The sequence below is a fragment of the Protopterus annectens genome, chromosome 15.part0 (assembly GCF_019279795.1).
Source record: "Protopterus annectens isolate FY-2018-M chromosome 15.part0, PAN1.0, whole genome shotgun sequence".
NCBI lineage: Eukaryota > Metazoa > Chordata > Ceratodontiformes > Protopteridae > Protopterus > Protopterus annectens.
In genome coordinates, this window is record NC_056749.1 from 70,571,473 (window position 1) to 70,594,822 (window position 23,350).

The 23,350-nt window shown below is 42.7% G+C and overlaps 1 protein-coding gene across 1 annotated transcript in view; it reads right to left on the minus strand.

The window, feature by feature from the left end:
- The window catches only part of LOC122789623 (circadian locomoter output cycles protein kaput-like), a 1,222,827-nt gene that overhangs the window by 565,070 nt on the left and 634,407 nt on the right, over positions 1-23,350 (minus strand). The window contains exon 8 of the mRNA XM_044057016.1: positions 18,916-19,034. Coding sequence (XP_043912951.1) covers positions 18,916-19,034 — 119 coding nt within the window. The remainder of the gene's footprint in view (positions 1-18,915; positions 19,035-23,350) is intronic.

The window sequence follows — 23,350 nt, forward strand, 5'->3', positions numbered from 1 at the left end:
TGTATAGGCACTAGGGCCAATAGCCTAGTACCTACCTATGAACCTATGAACCTGTAATAATAATAATAATAATAAAATGTTATTGATGTGTTTCTGACACAATAAGATTTGGTAGTTGAATTAAACTAAGTGGCCCTTCATTACAAACATGAGCAAGTAAGTTTCAAATTTTTCCTCATGTGTAAGTAACTAATAAGATAAATGCCCAGTGCCAATAATCAGTGGTGAATGTGGGCTTCCCAGTTTTTAACCTCTTGTGTTTTTAATCAGACTAATTAGGCTTCATCATTATGTACTAACTCCAGCACTCACAGGCAAAACCTGCACACTGCACACCCCCTATCATGGCCATTGATTGCTTTTTTAATTAATGCACATCCTAGTATGGACTTCATTATATTACATTCTTAGAAGGAGAGACTATGTCTGTCTGCTTTGGTCTCCTGTATCCCAACCTTCACATTCAGTCTTTCTCTACCTGTTCCATGCTCTCCCAAATGCCCTTTTGGATTTCTTCTCCAACTTGCATTATGGAAGCCCATTCTATTGGTTAGCAACCCTTTGTGTGAAGAAGTGCTTTCAAATATCCATGCAGTAGTTAGTTATCTAAAATCTAATGCCTGTAGCCATGCAACCCCACAGTTTTACAATGACCTTTCACATGTCCCATATCTTGCCCCTCCCATTTCTTCTAGGCTCTAGTATTAAGAGATCTAGCTTATCACGTATCTGGTCATATTCCTTTCCCTCATGGATCTTTTTGGTAGATTTCCTCAGGACTCCTGCAAGCAGCCTGATGTCTCTCTTCTCATATGGTGTCCAAAAGTGCACATGGCAAAGTAGATATGATGCTTATTTATTTAGTTATTCAGGTAGGTGGGCTAGTCCTGTGCCCCTTTTAACCATTAAGTTGGTCAATTTGGTAGTTAGTTTCAGTGATAAACAGCGTCACATTAATATTATTAGGTTAATTATTAACTTAGCATTACTTATACAATTTATCTGTACGTACTAACTCTGTTAACATATCCCTTCTAACAACACAACTTCGCTTTAAGTAGTTACATTCCTAGCTGCAACTCTCATTGCGGAAGTATTACTAACTATGCACTACTTCGCCTAAGTGATTCTCCCTGCTTAGTTTCCTAACTAATGTTAAGTATATCCCTTAACTAAAAAGCGCAGTACTTGTTCCTAAAAAGCTTTTTTTTTTTTTTCTCCAAAAAAAAAAAAAAAAAAAGCTCAGCACTTGTCTTAAAAGCATCTTCTTTTCAGGCTTAGCACTTTTGTATTATACAAAGTCCCTCACTAGCGACCCCCCCCCCCCCCAGGAGTACCCACTTCCTTACTAAGTCCTCTCTCATTCAGTTACACCCCAAACTTCTTAATTTCTCTAGCATGTCAAAGGGCCAGATGCTGGTGTCCCCTCCTGTCCAGTTGGTGAATCTGGGAATATTGAGGCAATGTTAAAATTGCCTCATGTACACAGACAACCCTCTCTTCCTCCCACATAACACAAATACTTGCGAGAGATGCAGCTATTTAGCCAACCTGGAGGCTGAGCTCTCTCAACTCAGGACTGGCAAGACCAGACAGGAGGAGAAGGCAACTACACACACCATAAAACCAGTCTCACATAAAGCTATCACAACAATGAATCAAACGCATAAACACACAAAGACATACTCAGAGGCTCTGAGCAAAAATTTACCTAAACAGCAGAGGCCTGCAAAGCAGACACCCAAGCAACCGCCACCTCATGACACACCACAAGCAACACATAAACCACAAAATCAGTGTGCAAAGCAGTCACAGCCCTTAAGGCCAAATACAACACCAAACATACTTGTCATAGGTGACTCCATAGTCAGACACACTGACGTCCCACTCACCAGGCTGAACAAGGAGAGGGTCACAGTAAGCTGCCTATCGGGCACTAGAATCCGCCACATAACACAAGCACTTGGGTCACTCCACAGCAAGTACAAATATGACTCAGTCATTGTCCATGCTGGTGTGAACGACCTGAGACGTACCTCCCTGGACTACATGAAAAGAGACATAGAGGAGCTCTCTGATTATATAGCCCAGGCAGGTATGACCCTGACCCTGCGCAGCATCCTTCCTTCACCAAGAATGATGCCACAACATAGAGACAAGATGATCAGCTTTAACAATTGGCTTAATTTCTGGTGTCATTCAAAGGGGATCCAGTGTCTTTCTGCCTGGGATGACATGCTTGACAAGCCACGCTGCTTCGCAAGGGACGGCTTGCACCTGTCACCCCTGGGATTCTGGATATTGGCTAAAGCTCTTGCCACCTCCATAGTGCCTTTTTTAGGCAAGGCTCAAATTCTAAACCTACCACCCTAGAAAACAAAAATGGGGAAGAAACTAAGGGTAATGCTGCTCAATGCCAGAAGTCTAAATCTCAAAATGCATGCACTCGAGGCCCTTCTCAGTATGGAGAACATCGATGTCTGTGCTGTGACTGAAACCTGGTTCAAGGCTCCTGAGAGCACCCCGGCACTATCAGGTTTTACCTCATATCATGCGTTCTGGCCCCAAAACCTGGACCACACCACAAAAGGAGGGGGTGTATCCATATTCATCAAGGATATCCACACCTCCAGGTTGGTGGCAACGCATGAAGCATCGGAAACCATCCACGTGCAATTAACCATAGGCAAAACTGCTCTACAATTTGTAGCATGCTACAGGCCACCCTCTCAAACTCAGGAACCCCACACAGCCTTCCTGAAGACACTGGAGGGTATAAATGTATCTCCAAACACCATTATATTGGGTGACTTCAACTACCCGAATATAGACTGGGAACATTACTCAAGCCCAAACTTTCTAGCCCAAAGGTTCCTGGAGTTCATAAATTCAAATGCCATGGAACAACTAGTCACCATTCCCACAAGAGGAGAAAATATACTAGATCTCATCATCACAAACATGGGGACAAAATGCTCCACACCGGAAGTATATCCCTCATTGGTGAGATCAGATCATAAACTAATCTCACTGGATATCCACATCCCGCCCCACCCCAAACAAAAAGACCACAGTGAAGAACTTCTCTAAAGCAAACTTCACACTACTCAAGACTGGTGTGGTATCCTTCAAGGCCCCGAGCCAGTGGAAACCACAACCCAAGCTGCGGAAGCCCTTACAAATGCCTTCTACGAACACCTCCAGGACTGCATGGATCAGGCAATCCCTAATAAAACCAAGACTCTTTCTACCAAGGGCAAACGTCCAGTCTGGTGGACCCCAGCCATAAACAAACTTTACAATAAGAGGAGAAAGCTGTTACATGATAGAGCAAAATCCATAAAAGAGAAGACACCTTTGATCATTATTAGTAAAAAATACGAGCACTCATAAAATCATCCAAGGCTAACTTTGAGAGAAAAATTGCCATAGATTCAAAAGACAATCATAAGGCCTTCTTCAGCTATGTTAGAAACCTGGGTGGAAACTCCCAGATATGCTCAGAATTAGTCCAAAATTATACAAAAATCACTGAACCCACAGACATTGCCAACATACTGGCAGACAGGTTCAGTGCAAACTTCACCCCCCCCCCCCAAAAGGAGAGATAACTATCCCAGCGGAGTGCAGCCTCCCAGACATCTCCAATGCGCAGGTGAAAGCTGCTCTCTCTAAAGCTAAAAACACAGCATCAATGGGACCGGATGGTGTCCCTGGCTGTGTGCTACACGAACTCAATGAGGAACTAAACCTGCACATAAGGCAGCTGTTTAATCTTAGCCTTACCACAGGATACGTGCCCAAGGAGTGGCGTACGGCAACTGTGGTCCCACTCCACAAAGGCGGTGCCTCTACGGACCCTGGTATTTACCGCCCCATAAGCTTAACAAGCCTGGTCTGCAAAGCTATGGAGAGGATCATAATGGAACTCATAAACAAAGACATAGGGGACTTGCAGACATTGGACCCGACCCAGTTTGGCTTTGTCAAGGGCAGATCATGCCTTTTGAACTTGGTCGACTTCTTCGAAACAGTCACCAAGGCCATTGATGAGGAAAGGCAGTCCATACAGCCTACCTTGACCTTGCAAAAGCTTTCGACACAATACCCCACTCGGGTATTAGAGAAACTTACCAGCTTAAATGTAAACCCATATGTCACAAGATGGGTTGCAAACTGGCTAAAGGACAGAACCCACAGGGTTAGAGTAGCTGGCGCCATGTCAGACTCCAAGCCGGTCACAAGTGGTGTCCCACAGGGTTCAGTCCTTGGCCCCCTGTTGTTCGGCATCTACTTCTCAGAAGTACAGGCTAACATAGGAGGACTATGGCTGACAAAGTTTGCAGATGACTGCAAACTGGGAGCCATAGTGGAAAGTACATCGGACACAGATATCCTTCAGAGGGGTCTCACGGAAACTGATAGCTGGTGCCAGAGCCATGGCCTGAAGTTAAATGCCAAAAAATGTATAGTCATACCCTTCGGGAAAAACAAGGTAACCCCAAGCTACCATATAGGTGGCAATCCACGAAACACAGAAGAGGTTATCAGGGACCTGGGGACCCAGGTTGACAGTGGCCTTTCTTTTAACACTCACATTGCTAAAGTGGTTAGAAAAACCTTCTACATTGCCCACCTGATCATGAAGGGATTCACATCCAGATCAAGTGAGGTCATTGTTCCCCTGTACTCTTCACTTATCAGACCAATGATCGAGTACAATGCGCCATTCGTGATGTATCTCACCCGACACCTGCAGCAATTGGAGAGACCCCAAAAGTTCCTCACCAAAAGGATAAAGGGACTCCAAAATCTGTCATATGCTGCCAGACTGAAGAAACTCCAGCTCTATTCAGTCGCATACCATCTGCTCAGAGGTGACCTGTGCCTGACATACAAGGCCATGTCCAACCCGGAATTAATGGACATGCTCCACCTCAAAAAATCCAAATCCACCAAAACCACTAGAGCAAGCGACTTAAACCTTAGCACGGATATAAATAGGACATGCTGGAGGGATAGATTTGTCACCCAGAGACTCCCTATGTTGTGGAATAAAATCCCGGTCCATGTGAGGCAGAGCACCTCGCTGGCTCTGTTCAAGAGAAATCTTGACCGGTGGATGGGAGATCATAGGTTTACCCCGGGAATCATCTCTGTGTCACTGCTGGACAGAGGCACAACAAACTAATGGGCACAGTATCATAAGGGGTAGCGTAAGCCACAAAACTCTGGGCTAGGCTTATAAATGCCTTAGGGCAGATAGCGTAGTATAAACCTATGAACCTATGAACCTATGTTCTTCCACATATATAAATTCAACCATATATTTGTCTATATTCAAGTGTTTAAAGTCCTGTTCTATTTGATACTATGTGTATATTTTTGTTTTTACATTCTTATCCTGTAAATGTGTCAATTTTTGCCAATTTTATTTATGATTTCTGTACTTTTTGTGATACTTTGTATGTAAGCATAGGCTGGAGCTTTTCTTCCCAGGCCTCCACTGAAAATGGGCAGTGTCCCAGTCAGACCATCCTGGTAAACAAATAAAATATACTAATACAAATTTACATAGGAGTACAATTGCAATAACACTCTTACAAACAGAGAGAAAAAAGGTATGAAATAAATACAGTCATCAAAGTTTGCATTCAGATATAGTTTAGAAAAGCTGCAGTTTATTCTGTTCTGCTTTGTTCTTTGGCTTTTGGCGTGATAGTTCATGGCAGGAAGGGATGTTACTGTGCTATGCATGTATAGCACAGGAAGCTATGTCTATTTATTTTTCATTTTGCATTTACTAAGATCAATTCTATTTTTCTATTCCATTTCAGGACTTCTGGTAACAGACTTATAGCAGGGAAGGGAGTATATGTTTCTGTGCCTGTTGCAGAAGAATACAGTGTGTACTTCTAAGGGACCTGTGAATTTCCACAGGGCTGGCCTGCTACACGCCTTTACATTGTCACAGCATGGGTTATGTGGTGCTTGCTGGTGTGTTGGACTGCTGCTACATGCTTTGACATTGGCACTGTTCGGGTGGGTTATGTGGTGGCTGTTGGTGTGTAGTCCTGGCGTCCCCTACACATGATTGAAATTCCAAAAAGCTGATTCCCATATGGCCGAGACCATATGATCGACTTTTGGAATATCAATCATGCAGAATGGACATCTCTGTATAGTACGGAATGGGAAGATTTCCATCTTCCACACTATTGTGCGATCACGGAGTCGGTATATTTAAATTGCAGTGGGGGTGGGGGGTGCAGCCCCCCCACAGGGGGTGCAGAGGGCCTTGCTCCCTGCTAGCAACATGTAGGTAAGTTTTTTTTTTTTTTTTAACGATGTTCAGAATTCCAAAAGATGATCATATGATCTCAGCCATATGGGAATCGGCTTTTTAGAATTTTGATCATCTATAGTAGACCCATATGCCTGCTGCGACATGCCTTCATATTGCCACAGCATGGGTTATGTGGTGCTTGCTGGTGTGTTGGCCTGCTGGTGCTGCTACATGCTTTTACAATGTCACTCTGTGGGTGGGTTATGTGGTGGTTGTTGATGCGTTGGCCTGCTGATACATGCTTTCACATTGTTACTATGCAGGATGCGTATGTGGTGGTGATTGTTGTGTTGGCCTTCTGCTCTTGCTGCATGCTTTCACATTGTCACTGTATGTGTTGGTTATGTGGTGGTTGTCGGTGTATTTTCCTACAGCTGCTACATTCTTTCACAGTGTCACTGTATGGGTTGGTTATATGGCAGTTGTTGGTGTGTTTGCCGGCTGCTGCATGCTTTCACATTGTCACTGTGTGGGTGGATAATATGGCGGTTGCCAGTGTGTTGGCCAGCTGCTGCATGCTTTCACCTTGTCACTGCATGGGTTATGTGATGGTTGTTGGTGTGATGGCCTACTGCTACATGCTTTCATATTGTCACTGTGTGGGTCGGTTATGTGGCGGTTGCCAGTGTGTTGGCCGGCTGCTGCATGCTTTCACCTTGTCACTGCATGGGTTATGTGATGGTTGTTGGTCTGTTATCTTGCTGCTGCTACAGGATTTCACATTGTCATTGTATGGGCTGGTTACGTGGTTGTTTTTGGTGTGCTGGCATGCTGCTACATGCTTTCATATTGTCACTATGTGGGTTGCTTATGTGGTGGATTTTGGTGTGCTGGCCTTTCTGCTGTTACATGCCTTCACATTGTCACTGTGTCAGTTGGTTATGTTACATGCTTTCACATCGTCACTGTGTCAGTTGGTTATGTGGTATTTGTTGTGTTGGCCTGCTGCTACATGCTTTCATATTGTCACTGTGTGGGTCGGTTATGTGGGGTTGTTGGTGTGTTGGCCTGCTACTGCTACATGATTTCAAATCGTCACTGTGTGTGTTATGTGATGGTTCTTGGTGTGATAGCCTGCTGCTACATGCTTTCATATTGTCACTGTGGGCTGGTTATGTGGGGTTGTTGGTGTGTTGGCGGGGTTGTTGGTGTGTTGGCCTGCTGCTGCAGCATGCTTTCACCTAGTCACTGCATGAGTTATGTGATGGTTGTTGGTCTGTTATCTTGCTCCTGCTACAGGATTTCACATTGTCATTGTATGGATTGGTTACGTGGTTGTTTTTGGTGTGCTGGCCTGCTGCTACATGCTTTCATATTGTCACTATGTGGGTTGCTTACGTGGTGGATTTTGGTGTGATGGCCTTTCTGCTGTTACATACCTTCACATTGTCACTGTGTCGGTTGGTTATGTTACATGCTTTCACATCGTCACTGTGTCAGTTGGTTATCTGGTATTCGTTGTGTTGGCCTGCTGCTACATGCTTTCACATTATCATTGCATGATTTATGTGGTGGCTGTTGGTGTGTTTTCCTGCTGCTGCTACATGCTTTCACATTGTCACTGTGTGGGTTATGAGGTGGTTGTTGGTGTGTTAGCCTGCTGCTACATGCTTTCACCTTGTTACTGGGTGGGTTATGAGGTGGTTGTTGGTGTGTTAGCCTGCTGCTACATGCTTTCACCTTGTTACTGGGTGGGTTATGAGGTGGTTGTTGGTGTGTTAGCCTGCTGCTACATGCTTTCACCCTGTCACTGGGTGGGTTATGAGGTGGTTGTTGGTGTGTTAGCCTGCTGCTACATGCTTTCACCTTGTTACTGGGTGGGTTGGTTATATGGTGTTTGTTGGTGTTGTTGCTTTTCAATACCACTAGACAACAATTTGTTTAGTAGGTGACACTGAATACATCCATGCTACAAAAGCTTAGGTAGTGCATAAGAATATAATAACTTTACAAATAAAAATATAGGAAATAAAAAGTAACAATTCCATGAATGGAACATGTGAAAGCAGCAGGACAGCAAGGTCAAAAGGGAAAGAGATGGGTTATGTGGGGTAAGGAGTTTGGTTAATGAGCTTTGGGTTGTCACAGAATGGGGGTCTGGAGGAGAACTGGAGAATGTGGGAACTAGCTATGGTAGCAGATTAACTATTAATGTATAAAAAGGCAGAGTGCAAATGGAAGGAGAAGCAAAAAGAGGCTGTCAGACATGATGGGGAGAGAAAAAGTTGAGAAAAGTAAGAAAAAAAAGACAGAATGAAAGACAGAGGTTGTCAGAGTACAGTCAACAGTTGTGGCATGTATAATGTGAAGTGGGAAAGTCGCAGGAGAAGGAGACACACTTTAGAGATGGGGAGAGATGCAGGCAAACAGTGACAAATGATACACCAAAGTTAGAACTGTAGGTGTACATGAAGAAGACAACACCAGGGAAACCAGGAGGGAAGTGGGCAGGGAGGGGAACCAAGTCACATGGGAAGGGCACATGGTACAGGAAACACAAGAGAGGAACATGTCTGCAGAAAGAGTGCAGGATGGATGCAAAGGGGATCATATGCATTACACAAAAAGAGGCAACCAGCACAGACAGGCATGAGGGCTTTGGGTAGTGGGAGATGGAGATGTATGGTTGCACATAGGAAGAGTATGGCTAGAGAGCAGGAAGTGAAGAAAGCAAGATTCAACAAGAGAAAACATGGGGTTTTGCTGATTGAATAGTCACAAAAGAATTAAAAGTGTTTAAAAGACAGGTGGAAAGGGGGTGTCACAGATTCATAAGAGAGGGTAAGCATTCGTTCAGTAGGAAGAAGGGAAAAAAGGACACAGAACCTAGCAGAGGAATACACAAATATGACTTAGATATGACTGTTAATTATGACTGAGCAAAGAAAGGAGTCTGTGAAGGAAATTGGGGAGCTGCAAGTAGTGATGTGATTGTAGGGGGATGGTATAGTGGACATTGTTAGTATCACAGAAATACCATCTGGTGGAAAGAGGGGGTGGGACATGAAAATGTTTGGGTATGGAATCTGCATGGATGATACAGAAGGGTTAAATGGAGTAATAAACTGCATAAAAGGGTTTCAAAGGCGATGTCAAATATGTAGAAGGAGAATTGCCATCTATAAGTAGGAAGGGATCAGGCAGGGTGACATCCAAGAGTAAACGCCCTGGGGGGTAAGGTAGAGGAATGGAGATACTCTGGTGGATGAACACAGCAAACAGAGACTGGAAGACAGAATAAAATGAATGGAGTAGAAGGGAGAGATCTATGGTCACAGGGATTCAGATTGGACAGTAAGAAACTGTGAGATTCCAAGACCCAGTGATGGAAGTGAGTTGGAGTTGACTGAGTACTTGGATGGTAACAGCTCAGCTAGGTATTGTTGGATTATAACAGGTGTTCTGGATGTGGTTCTAATGAAGCAGGAGCAGATGGGGGTGACATTAGTCAACAGTGATCACCTCATTGTGTGGTTTAGAGTGAGAGTAAGAATTTGAGCACAAGTACAAAAATGGTATGTGATTTTAGGGGAGTGACTCATAAGGGGCTGGAGGATAGGAGCTAAGATATCTTGGGGAACTTTGATAAACAGAGAATAACGTTATACAAGTAGGCCAACAGGGATGCAGTACTAAGGGCTAAGGCTACAGACTCCAGGAAGAGACAATACAGGAGAAGACAGGAAGAGACAATACAAGATAAAATGCCATTTAAGCTACACAAGAAGGCACAGCTAATGATTAGGCAAAAGACAAGGTATACAAGAGGTGGAAGGTGGGGGGGGTAGACGGATGAAGGAAGCACAACACAAGGAGGCAGGTAAAAGGGCAACAAAGAAGGTCAGGGTAGCAAAGGCACAAGATGAAAAGATATTCAAAGAAGTGGTCAGGGTAGGGAATAAAGGCTTCTTTAGGTATATACCAGAAAGAAGGGAGGGAGGGAGGGAGGGACTTAAATAAGCTGAGCAAAGACAGGAAATGATGGGAAATAGGAGGCACTGAATTCATCTTTTGTTTCGTTCTTTTAGGGAAAAAGCTATCAGGCATCTGACTATGACAAAGGTAGAACGTAGTGAGGAGGAAAATGAAGAGATGCAAGGAGACAAGGGGAGGAGCAGGAGAGGAGCTTTTAACTGAATTTGTTTCTGGAAGGAAGGATAAGGCAGAGGGACCAGAAGGAGTGACTTTTAGGTTTCTCAGGAATGTGCCCAGTGTGCTGACAGATCCTCTGACAGAGGTTTACAACAGATCATTGGTCATAATAGAAGTAATTGTGGAAAGGAAGACAGCAAGTGTGGTACCCTGGGGGGGGATGGAAAAATCTCAGGAAGTATAGATATGTTAGACTAACAGTAGTGGCAGGAAAAGCCATAGAGAGAATTGTGTTAGAAATGCTGGTTGCTTTCCCGAAGAACAGCAATTTCCAGGACAGCAACTAAAATTATTTACTGACCAAAAGAAGTTATCAGACAAATGTTACAGGAAAACATCTCGGGGAAATACTGGTGTATATCTTCTACCTGGACTTCAGCAAGCTTTTCACTTGATCTGCAGAAACATTTACTTGGAAAACTGGAAAGGATGGGACTTGGGTCATGACTAAGGCAACTGGGGTGCCACATCGATGAAACGCAGGACAGTGAGAACTGCAGTGAAAGGGATAATGTTAGGATTCAGGAATGTGGTTAGAGCTGTGGCACAGAATGTGGCATTGGGTCTATCATTCATCAATGTCATCTTTCAGACACATCTGATGGAACAGACAACAGGATCATTTTTTTCACTGATGGCACAAAGTTAAGTGCAGTAGTGAAGGATGGATATAAGAGTCTAAGGAATCAACTATAAAGGCTGATTAAGTGGGATAAAAGGTGCCTGTTGAGTTTTATACGAGACAAACACAAAGTGCTGCACTTGGGTCACAGTGTGATGTATCAGCTGGTGAGGCTGGGGTGGGGAGTGGGACTGCTGGAAGCAGAGCATCTAAAGAAACTGGGAGTGCTGTTCACATCTGAACTGGAGCACCAGGAAAAGACAATACAGGAGAAGACAGGAATGAGTATATAGTGGTAGCAAATGCTGGCATGCATTTTCAGGTCAATAAATTCTAGAAGCAAAGAGGTATCACTCCCGCTGAATGCAGTTCTGGACACTATATAAGGAAGGTGACATGAGGCCGTCAGAAGAAGTGAAGAAGACTAGATGGAGGAAAAATCATATGTAGAGACCATAGGAGGTAATAATATGCTCATAACAGAAAAGAAGACATGGGGGACATTATATGAATGTATAAAATGACATAAGAGAGATGCTAAGGAGTCATCCTGACCGAGAAAGACAGATGGAGAGGAGGAGAACAGAGTAAAAATTGTAGGGTCCATATATTCACTGGATATGCAAAATACTTCATGGAGTGGTTTGTGACTGAATGGAATGGACTGCCATAAGGAATCCATTGAGGTATTCAAGACAGCATGTGGCAGGTGATGGAGGAGTGATGGGAAAGACGGTGGTGGAAAAGAGGATGAATGCTAATATGACAAAGGGTGCACTAGATAAGCTTTTTGCCTCTTTCTGCAGTCAAACAAATATGATATAATGTACTCAAAGTGTATAGTGACCAATGACCTGTAGAGTGGTGTGACCAATGACCTGTAGAGTGGTGTGAACAGTGACTGTAGAGTGGTGTGAAAAATGACCTGTAGAGTGGTGTGACCAGTGACCTGTAGAGTGGAGTGACTTAATGACCTGTAGAGTGGTGTGACCAGTGACCTGTAGAGTGGTGTCACTTAATGACCTGTAGAGTGTTGTGACCAGTGACCTGTAGAGTGGTGTGACCAGTGACTTGTAGAATGGTATCACCAATGACCTGTATAGTGAGAGCACTGTATTTTACTACTGCAGTCTCTCCCCCCGATGAAAAGCCTCAGCATCCTATTTTCTCCTGCTACTGTCTTCTCTCTACTCCTGGTAGTCCAATTCAGGTTGACCATCTGAATCAGATCGATTTTCTGCCCTTTTTTCAGCAGGCTGAATCTCTTTGTTATACTCCATGCCATCTGCACTCCAGTTCTTCTGTCAAACTGCTGGATGGGACAAAGACAGACATCTTGGAGAAGTCCATACAGACCATATTTACAGGTACTTCCTTGTCAAGTTCATGTGTATCACCATAAAACTGGATCATGTTTTGCTGTCAGTTTCTTTTGGCAATGAAATCATGTTGGTAATTGCCATGTAGGCTACTGTCTTATAAAAAAAACAACCAGCCTTTCAATTAAGTTTCCCCCCACAGCCCTTTCATGCTGCTACAGTTATGTGGGTAGGCCTCCTCTATGAAAATACAACAACTGCTGTTATCCAGTTCTCAGACAGTTTCACAGCGGACACTAATCTTTATTACGGGGAACCTGCCTGTTCACTAGTGAGATTCCTGTTTTTTCTGGGAAGTGACCATCTGGTCCTGTCCTTGATCTTCTCTCAGGGAAGTCCATCCCCTGTCCATCTCCTCTGTCTCTGTTCTGTGCACCTCCTAACTCTGACCCACCTTCTCTCAGCATGAATACTCCCATCAGTCTCCTTTGTGAACACTGAAGCAAAGTATTCACTCAGTACACATAGTTTTTCCTATTGTTTGCACCACCTTTGCCATATTTATCCAGGCTTTCCACTTTTCATTACATATTTTCCTTTCTGATCTTTTGCCAAAATCATTGCTGTTGCCCTTCTACTGCCTCTTTATAACATCTCTGTACCACTTCTCATCCCCTGCTCCCTACTACTTGTGTTTACCCTTCTACTACCTCTTTATAACATCTCTCTGCCACTTCTCATCCCCTGCTCCCTACTACTTGTGTTTACCCTCCTACTGCTTCTTTATAACATCTCTCTGTTACTTCTCATCCCCTGCTCCCTACTATTTGTGTTTACCCTTCTACTGCCTCTTTATAACATCTCTCTGCCACTTCTCATCCCCTGCTCCCTACTACTTGTGTTTACTCTTCTACTGCCTCTTTATAACATCTCTCTGCCACTTCTCATCCCCTGCTCCCTACTACTTGTGTTTACCCTTCTACTGCCTCTTTATAACATCTCTCTGCCACTTCTCATCCCCTGCTCCCTACTACTTGTGTTTACCCTTCTACTGCCTCTTTATAACATCTCTCTGCCACTTCTCATCCCCTGCTCCCTACTACTTGTGTTTACCCTTCTACTGCCTCTTTATAACATCTCTCTGCCACTTCTCATCCCCTGCTCCCTACTACTTGTGTTTACCCTTCTACTGCCTCTTTATAACATCTCTCTGCCACTTCTCATCCCCTGCTCCCTACTACTTGTGTTTACCCTTCTACTGCCTCTTTATAACATCTCTCTGCCACTTCTCATTTCCTGCTCCCTACTACTTGTGTTTACTCTTCTACTGCCTCTTTATAACATCTCCCTGCCACTTCTCATCCCCTGCTCCCTACTACTTGTGTTTACTCTTCTACTGCCTCTTTATAACATCTCCCTGCCACTTCTCATCCCCTGCTCCCTACTACTTGTGTTTACCCTTCTACTGCCTCTTTATAACATCTATCTGCCACTTCTCATCCCCTGCTCCCTACTACTTGTGTTTACCCTTCTACTGCCTCTTTATAACATCTCTCTGCCACTTCTCATCCCCTGCTCCCTACTACTTGTGTTTACCCTTCTACTGCCTCTTTATAACATCTCTCTGCCACTTCTCATCCCCTGCTCCCTACTACTTGTGTTTACCCTTCTACTGCCTCTTTATAACATCTCTCTGCCACTTCTCATTTCCTGCTCCCTACTACTTGTGTTTACTCTTCTACTGCCTCTTTATAACATCTCCCTGCCACTTCTCATCCCCTGCTCCCTACTACTTGTGTTTACCCTTCTACTGCCTCTTTATAACATCTATCTGCCACTTCTCATCCCCTGCTCCCTACTACTTGTGTTTACCCTTCTACTGCCTCTTTATAACATCTCTCTGCCACTTCTCATCCCCTGCTCCCAACTACTTGTGTTTACCCTTCTACTGCCTCTTTATAACATCTCTCTGCCACTTCTCATCCCCTGCTCCCTACTACTTGTGTTTACCCTTCTACTGCCTCTTTATAACATCTCTCTGCCACTTCTCATCCCCTGCTCCCTACTACTTGTGTTTACCCTTCTACTGCCTCTTTATAACATCTCTCTGCCACTTCTCATCTCCTGCTCCCTACTACTTGTGTTAAACCTTCTACTGCCTCTTTATAACATCTCTCTGTCACTTCTCATCCCCTGCTCCCTACTACTTGTGTTTACCCTTCTACTGCCTCTTTATAACATCTCTCTGCCACTTCTCATCCCCTGCTCCCTACTACTTGTGTTTACCCTTCTACTGCCTCTTTATAACATCTCTCTGCCACTTCTAATCTCCTTCTCCCTACTACTTGTTTTTACCCTTCTACTGCCTCTTTATAACATCTCTCTGCCACTTCTCATCCCCTGCTCCCTACTACTTGTGTTTACCCTTCTACTGCCTCTTTATAACATCTCTCTGCCACTTCTCATCCCCTGCTCCCTACTACTTGTGTTTACCCTTCTACTGCCTCTTTATAACATCTCTCTGCCACTTCTCATCCCCTGCTTTCTACTACTTGTATTTTGCATCTTTTGTCGTGACTGCTCACCTTACAGGATATGTATGTTTTTATTTACTGTTGTTTGCTTACCATTAAAGTCCAGAAGGCCACAGGCCCACTTTTCAGGGGCAGCCCAATGGAGAAAAGCTCCATAAACATAAAGTTAAAAATTAATGAATTATACAATCACCATTTTCACATACCACACAAATTCTAAGAGATTATATGTACATGATAGTAATACATAAGACATTATACATTTGTACATAATAGTAAGGCATGGTAATACAAAAAGGCTCCTGAGTGCACTCAACGGTACACTGTAGGAGCATTTAAACAATGCTTCAGTTACATTCCATGAAGTAACACAAACCTTCTGCTCTTTTTTTGCATTTTTTACATCTTTCTCAAACTTTTGTTGATTGCCTTCAATATTCCATACCAGTCCCATTCCTGTATCTTGTTTTACCCCTTCAGTTTGCTCCTACTCTTCTAATTCACCATTGACCCCTGTCCCCCAGATCAGAGACCCAAGCCATTGTCTTTGTTATATTACCCAGGAATCTAAACCAGGCAGTAGAGTGATTACTACTGATGAATAGTGCCATCACTCACACATCCGTTCCCCTTCCTGCTCTGGTCAGGAATGCATCCAGAATTGCATCCCTCTGGTAAAGTCCTGCACCAAGTGGCTAAAGTCCACATCATATAAATTCTCAGTCGCTGCTGCTTTCTTGATTCTCTGGAGCTCAGAATTACCCAAATCATTTCCCCCTACCATCTACCATGCTCCTTTATTTTTTCTCTAGTGTGACGTATGCCTTTGATATACCTGTGAGATGAAATACTGTGCAAGTCTATTAGCACTTTTTACTTCTTCAACTCAACTGAATGGAAACTGACCTGAGGCTTCTTATCTTGTCCAGTCACCTTTGCCTTAAGTTCCTTACCTCTTTGATCTCACATCTGTTGTCCTGCTTTATGCTGCTCAAACTCCATCTCACTCCTCTGTGTCACTTCTGAATGAGCCTGCACCCAGGCAGCTTCATGTGGCATCACTTCTTGTCAATGGCCCATTTTCATGAGTTCATGGGTTTGAAAATCAGACTTATGACTTACAGGACCTCAAGAAGCTTGAATGCCATAACCACATGTTAATATTTTCTACTTCTTGTATACAGGCTTAGAAAATATCTCAGTCCTTATTATCACCACGTAGGGGAAACATAGGGAATGATGCCCTGCTTGTACAACTTGAGTATGGTTTACTGTTGTTTTCCACATCATTTAACAAAAAACATCAACATGGCAGACCTTATTTAATAAAATATGCCACGTCATCAACACATCCCCTCACCATGAGCACCAGTGCCCTACTTCATCCAAGACAAACTGGATCCAGTACAACACAGTTCCAACCTTCTTCTGGGTTCCCATCCTTAAATATTACTTCACTATAATGCCCCTTCTCCACTTGAAATGTGACATATCACTAACGCTAAAATCACTTCCTCACTATCGCGCTGAGCACACTAACGGCACTAAAATCACTTCCTCATTATTGCGCTGAGCACACTAACGGCACTAAAATCACTTCCTCACTATCGCACTGACCACACTAACAGTACTAATTACAGAACCCAACTCCAACAGTGTCTGTTAGAATAATACAAATGCAAATAGCAGAACGCAGGACATATCACTTAATAAACACAGTCTGCACTAGGTTTATTTCTTCACACATCACCCAACTTACACTATTACTGTACTGGTTACCATTATGAGTTTGCTTCCTGTAAATATGTACAAAGCATGTCTTTCTCCTTGCCCTCTGTCATTTTACCTTTCTCAGTCCTTATGTCTCCTCGGGCTCTGTTTCGTAACCATTACTTATCTCTTGGTTGTTCTATAAACACTTTGCTGCCCCCTACAATTTCCAAGGCTAAACCATCTTCTCCCTCTTTTCTTGTGGCTCCTCTGATTTTTGCTTGTAACATGTATACCTCAACATGGTGTAAAGTTTGTATTTTTTATGACTATGTTGTATTACCTTTGTGCAGCACTGTAGGTTGTAACTTCTACATTTTTGTTGCTACTATTCTGAACTTTACCTGGGCTGAACCTGCAGTGGGTCAAGCTGTGAGCATTGCTCTACCCTGTTAATTAAAAGTAAATAAATAAAAATAAAGATAAAGACATTAAGATTATTATAGAAGGAGTTAATTACTACATTGAATTGTAATGGCAAAGGAAAGCTTATCACATGTTCTTGGAAGGTATTGTATTGTGTTATGCATCAGTCTTGTCATTTTGATATTATGTTCCTCAGGAATAAGTTCAGACAGAACTGGTTTACACACTGCATTATAGATTAGGCAAAGATTATTTCTAAGTTACATGTAAAAAAATAAGACAAACAGAATACAATGCCTTTCTGAATAGTTCTAGTTTTCCAAACTCTATGATTTCTCTATATAAGAATCATAACAAAGAAACAAATGACTCTCAGTGCCATATTCTGATATATGGAATACATTAGTCAACATGCAGGATAATGCATACAGAATTTCATGGGTGTCAAACTGGCATTATGAAACACAGCAGTACGGTGAGAATATTGAATACATTTTCCAATTAGATTATTAATAAAGGTACCCCACAGATTCTGTGTTGGGGCCAAATATTTTTAAAATAGTTATGACCACTTTTCATGAGTAACTAAGTTTCCAGATGATACACAGGTAAGACTTAAACCAATATGAAAGTGCAAAGTACAGTGCTTGAATTTTTGCAGACTGAGCCAAACTGCACAAGGTCATTTTGTTAGTCTGTCTGCTGAGTTTGAACTCACTTCTCACATCAGTAATATTTAACAAATGGAGTCAGACGTCTGTCTGATTGTAGTCTGTGTGTGCAGTCTGCCACTAGCGTGGTACCAGTAGTGCAGGTAAGTCTGTCTGATTGTAGTCTGTGTGTACAGTCTGCCACTAGCGTGGTACCAGTAGTGCAGGTAAGTCTGTCTGATTGTAGTCTGTGTGTGTAGTCTGCCACTAGTGTGTGGTACCAGTAGTGCAGGTATCAGAAGTCTGCCTGGCTGTAGTCTGTGTGTGTAGTCTACCACTAGTGTGATACCAGTAGTGCAGGTATCAGAAGTCTGCCTGGCTGTAGTCTGTGTGTGTAGTCTACCACTAGTGTGATACCAGTAGTGCAGGTATCAGAAGTCTGTCTGATTGTATTCTGTGTGTGCAGTCTGCCACTAGCGTGATACCAGTAGTGCAGGTATCAGAAGTCTGTCTGATTGTAGTCTGTGTGTACAGTCTGCCAGTAGTGTGGTACCAGTAGTGCAGGTAAGTCTGTCTGATTGTAGTCTGTGTGTGTAGTCTGCCACTAGTGTGTGGTACCAGTAGTGCAGGTATCAGAAGTCTGCCTGGCTGTAGTCTGTGTGTGTAGTCTACCACTAGTGTGATACCAGTAGTGCAGGTATCAGAAGTCTGCCTGGCTGTAGTCTGTGTGTGTAGTCTACCACTAGTGTGATACCAGTAGTGCAGGTATCAGAAGTCTGTATGGTTGTAGTCTGTGTGTGCAGTCTGCCACTAGTGTGTGGTACCAGTAGTGCTGGTATCAGAAGTCTGTCTGATTGTATTCTGTGTGTGCCCATACACGTCAAGCAGAACTCCTCTTTGGTCTTCTTCAAAAGGAACCTTAATGATTGGATGGGAGATAGGAAATTAACTCCAGGGATCACATCACTCGCCCTGCTAGACAGGGGTCTAGGGAACTAAATAGCCAGGGAACTGTTATGGCTGGGCTTGTATAGACCCTAGGGCTGATAGCCTAGTACCAGCCTATGAATCAGTCTGCCACTAGTGCAGTACCAGTAGTGCAGGTAGAACCTCACAACTGATGGCAGCCTTTTTAAAATGGCAAACGTTTACTTACCTTTACAAATTGTGGTGTGACTAGTCGCACAGTTGCCACAAGGCAGGCTTGCTCCACAGTGGCTGACCTGAATGGTCTTGAAACGGCTAGCTCAAAGCCATTGCAAGAGGATGTAGGCACTGCAAAAGGGGAAAAAAAGAAGCAACACTTGTCATTAGGAATGCAAAATGCCTGAATCTGAACAAATAAATCATGAACAGACAAAATGGCATAGAATGTAGGACTGAAAAGAATTTAACTCAGCAAGTCTATATGACACCCAACCACTACTGTGTTTCTCGTCACTGTTATAAAAGCAATTCAACTTACAATCATACCTCTCAACCACTTCGAACAAGAAATCTGGACGAAGCAATAAATAATGGGGGACAACGCCTAAAAATAGGGACAACTTTTATATATTGCTCTTATAAACATAGAAAGTTGAAAGAATAACAGATATTGCATTAGCATAGATTTTCTGAAGGGTTATCAAGTCTAAAACTTAATTGTCTGTCATTATTTTCTGACTTCAATCGTCAATGATTTGCCAGAAAACCAAATTTTTTTTTATGAGAAGCAGGCCAAAAGTATGTGGCAAAAATGTGGACATTCTGCAAAAACCTGGACAGTTGAGAGGTATGCTTATAATATCAATATTAGCCTTGTATGTTGTGTGTCAGAAAAATATGTATTAATGTGTGTATTAGTAATATGCTTAGTGCATTTAGAGCTTAAAAGGGTTAACACATTTATTCTATTTCATACTGCATAAATCTGTACAAACTGCAGTTGCTTTCTGACCTGTATTATTAGCTGAAATCTTGCTTGTGCCTTGGAAATTTACTGAGAAGCAGGTGATTTCTGCTTGCGTTAGGAAAATAATGAATAGAACAATACTACTTGTATGAAACTTAGACAAGAAGTTCCGCTGTGCCATGAGAAAATACACAGCTGTAGAAGTTACAGATAATTAGGACAAAGCCTGCTTGAAAATATGAACTGCAATCAGCATTTGCTTGTATCTGTATTAGAAGAGTACCTTGAAATGTAACACTGTACAATAGACGCTTGTAAATGGATTACTGGTCACCAAGGCCAGGTTGTTTTTCTGAAAAGTTTCTCACAAATCTAGTCATGTCAACAGAAAATCTGAGCAACATCTGCTGTAGAACAATGCTAAAAGCTGTGTTTGATTACGTCAGCTTAGAAGGCCATGTCTTGTAAAACAGTATAAGAATGAACATACTTCCTGTTAGTAGTTAGACAAATCCTTGTATTTGCATGTTTTTGTCTCCTTGCAGCAAGTAAATTAAAGTGTCTTAACTGAACCTTACGTGTATTGGTCTTTGAAGTTTTTTCCTTTGACAGATTGGTCCTTCAGACCAGAAACCTTCACTTCGCCTCGGATCAGACAGGCCAAGTGGCTTGAAACTGTACGGGGAAGAAACCACATCAGTTCTTCTTACTTGAAAACTCCTCCGACTGAATTGTCGTACAAAAGAGGCCAACCACTTTCTGATCTGCGACTGAAGGACAGGTTTACTCTAACCAGGTGATCAATAATGAAGGCTCAGGTAAGGTGAATCCACCTTCTTTTTTTCTGTTTTAGATCTGGGACTAGATTTGTATTTGTTCTGTTAGAGACTTTGTTTATAAGTCAGGGACAGAAAGATTACTGTCTTGTCATAGATCAGGGAAACAGAGCAGGTAGGCAGTCATTTTGAAGAGACTATAAAAAAATCCGTGGTACCATGTAAAAATAAGGTGTTACGTAACGACTGAAAGGGTAGAACAAAATGGGTAATAATTGTACAAAAAGGTCCCAAACTCCGTCGTTAACCAAAGACGTGAAATACATGCAGTCGCAGCGTGCTGATAATATTAAATACTACTCAAAATGGGTTAATAAGTATGAATTTGATGGTAGATTAGAAAAATCCTCACTTAACAAACTTGTCAAACAGCTCAAAGCCGATTCTAAAGGTCGGGTAAAAAAGCAACGTCAATTAGGAATTCCTCAGGCACACAGGTGGATTGAGGAAGTAAACCGAAGGGAACAAAAGAATAGTAATTCAAAAGCAATGTTTTTAGACAAGGAGGACAATAACTTAGTAATAGCATCAGCCCCTCTGCCTCCCTTACCAGAATATGAGGCAAGTGAACAAGTAAGGCCACCCCTGCAATATCCTGCTGTCACTGAGAGTAGAGACACTACAAAAGCAAAACCGTTTGTTAGAGATCCCGTTGAGACCAGGTCTCGAACATGGGCAGGAAACTTAAAAGGGGACATTGAGTTGTATCAAATGGGTAGAAATTCACAATCTATGAGTGAGGAAGAAATATGCCCACTTATAGAAGTGCCTAATCCTCAGGCAGGGCAAGAAGGTCAGGACCCAACTATTCTAGTGTATAGACCCTGGACTCCGGAAGACATCCGGAAAGCCACCGAGGGAATTCCCCATCCAAAAGTTAATTTTAGAAAGTTCCCAGAAGATTTGCAGGGAATGAGGCTGAGTTATAATTTAAATGGAGAAGAAGTAGAAAAAGTAGTCAGACAAATTGTGGGGCCAGATTGGCACATGATTGGTGGCGACTGGAATCCCCATGATGCTGCGTTCAGGCCCCTCCCACATAACAGCAAAGAGTTAGACAACAGAGTGAAGGGTCTTACAGACCGAATCTCTGAGAAATGGAAGCCTAGGGCAGACTGGACTTGCATTAATCAATGCATCCAACAAGAAGGTGAGACTGTTGACAGATATTATGCCAGACTGTTACAATGCTTTAATAACCACTGTGGAATGCAGGTTCCTGAAGATCAGACGCATGATTCCCCATATGAACAGCAGTTACAAAATGTGTTTTTGAAAGGCAGTATTGCACCCATAAGTAGTTTTATTACAAAGCACATGGTAGATCATCGTACAAGCAGGTTACAGTCATTACTTGAATATGCTAGGCATGCCGAAAGGCATTTTAATAGCAAAAAGAAAAAGAAAGTCTGTACAAGATGGAGCAGAAGTTTATGTAGTACAGTCCAGGAAAAAGGGCAAGAGAAATGCCCTGGTAAACAAATAATCTGATCAACGATCAGAGGACTTTGAAGGGCGAAAGAAAAGGGGTGAGTGCTTTAAATGCGGTAAAAAGGGACACTTGGCAAGGGATTGCAAGAAAAACAAGAAGGCAACCACGGGGGATAAGGAGGGTGAGGACTGACTATATGATAGTCAGGAATCACTAGAAGGGGATAGCAGAGAAAGGACAAACGAGTATGTGATAGAGGGAGTAGAGAATGTGACAGAAGAAATAGAGGAAGTGCAGGAAGTCACGGATAGTGAAGGAAATGAAATATTGGATTTGGCTTTATTGAGCTTAGAGCTCTATTTAGCAGACACAAAACCAGAAGTTATACTCCTGGTAGAAGGGAGGGAAGTCATATTCTTGTGTGACTCAGGGGCATCACGGACCCTGATACATTCCTCCAAACTGCCAGAAAACTCAGAGTCACCTGATTACATATTAGTGAAAGCAGTTAATGGGCAGCTGTATCGGGAGCCCCTCTCCCATAATATTGTGATAACTGATCCTGTTTCAGGACTGACCCAGAAAAGCAAAATTGTTGTCTCTGCAAAATGCCCAGTCAACCTCTTGGACAGAGACCTTATGCAGCTATATGGTATAGCAGTAGTTCCGGCTATGCAGGGTATGGAAGCACAGCGACAAATGGATACCTTTGCAGTACAATCAGAGGGTGAAATGTTTTATTGGTACAGCCAGGACTTGGTTACAACTGTTCCAGGGGCGATGACCGAAGAGTTGATGAACGTAGCCATCAGCAAGTTCCCCTCCCTTGACATTGATAGACAACATTTGTTGCACTGTACTCTGTATTATTGCAACACACTAGGACCTGATAAGGAATATGAGCAAGAATTGTTTAGAAATCGTGCAAACAGATTAATATTGCGTAATCTGTACTGGGACACAAAAGGGAACAGTGTAGTCAGCTGTTCATTGCCCCAGGAGTTCTTTGCACTTTATAAATCTAATCGATTACCACATGTTAGCTTAACTAAGGACAAAAATGTGAAATGGGTAGACTTGGAAGAAAAAGTCACGAGATGGGAGAAACAGAGTTAGAACTGTCAGAACAGGGAATACAAATGCAGAAGTTGAATTGGATAACTCAGACCCGCCCAGCTGTACACTTGCAGTCTAGCAAGGACAGCTGATTAGCACTGCTATTAAACGAGGAAGAGAATGCCTTACAGAATACCCTAGAAACTCTCTGGTCAACAGGAAAATCAGATGTAGGACTTATTCGTACAGCAGGGTTACTATTACGCCAAAGTCAGCATTTAGACCACAAAAAATACAGTATCCCTTAAGAAAAGATGCAGAGGTAGGAATCAAACGTATTATAGCAGCTTTACTTAAGGAAGGGGTGCTGGTG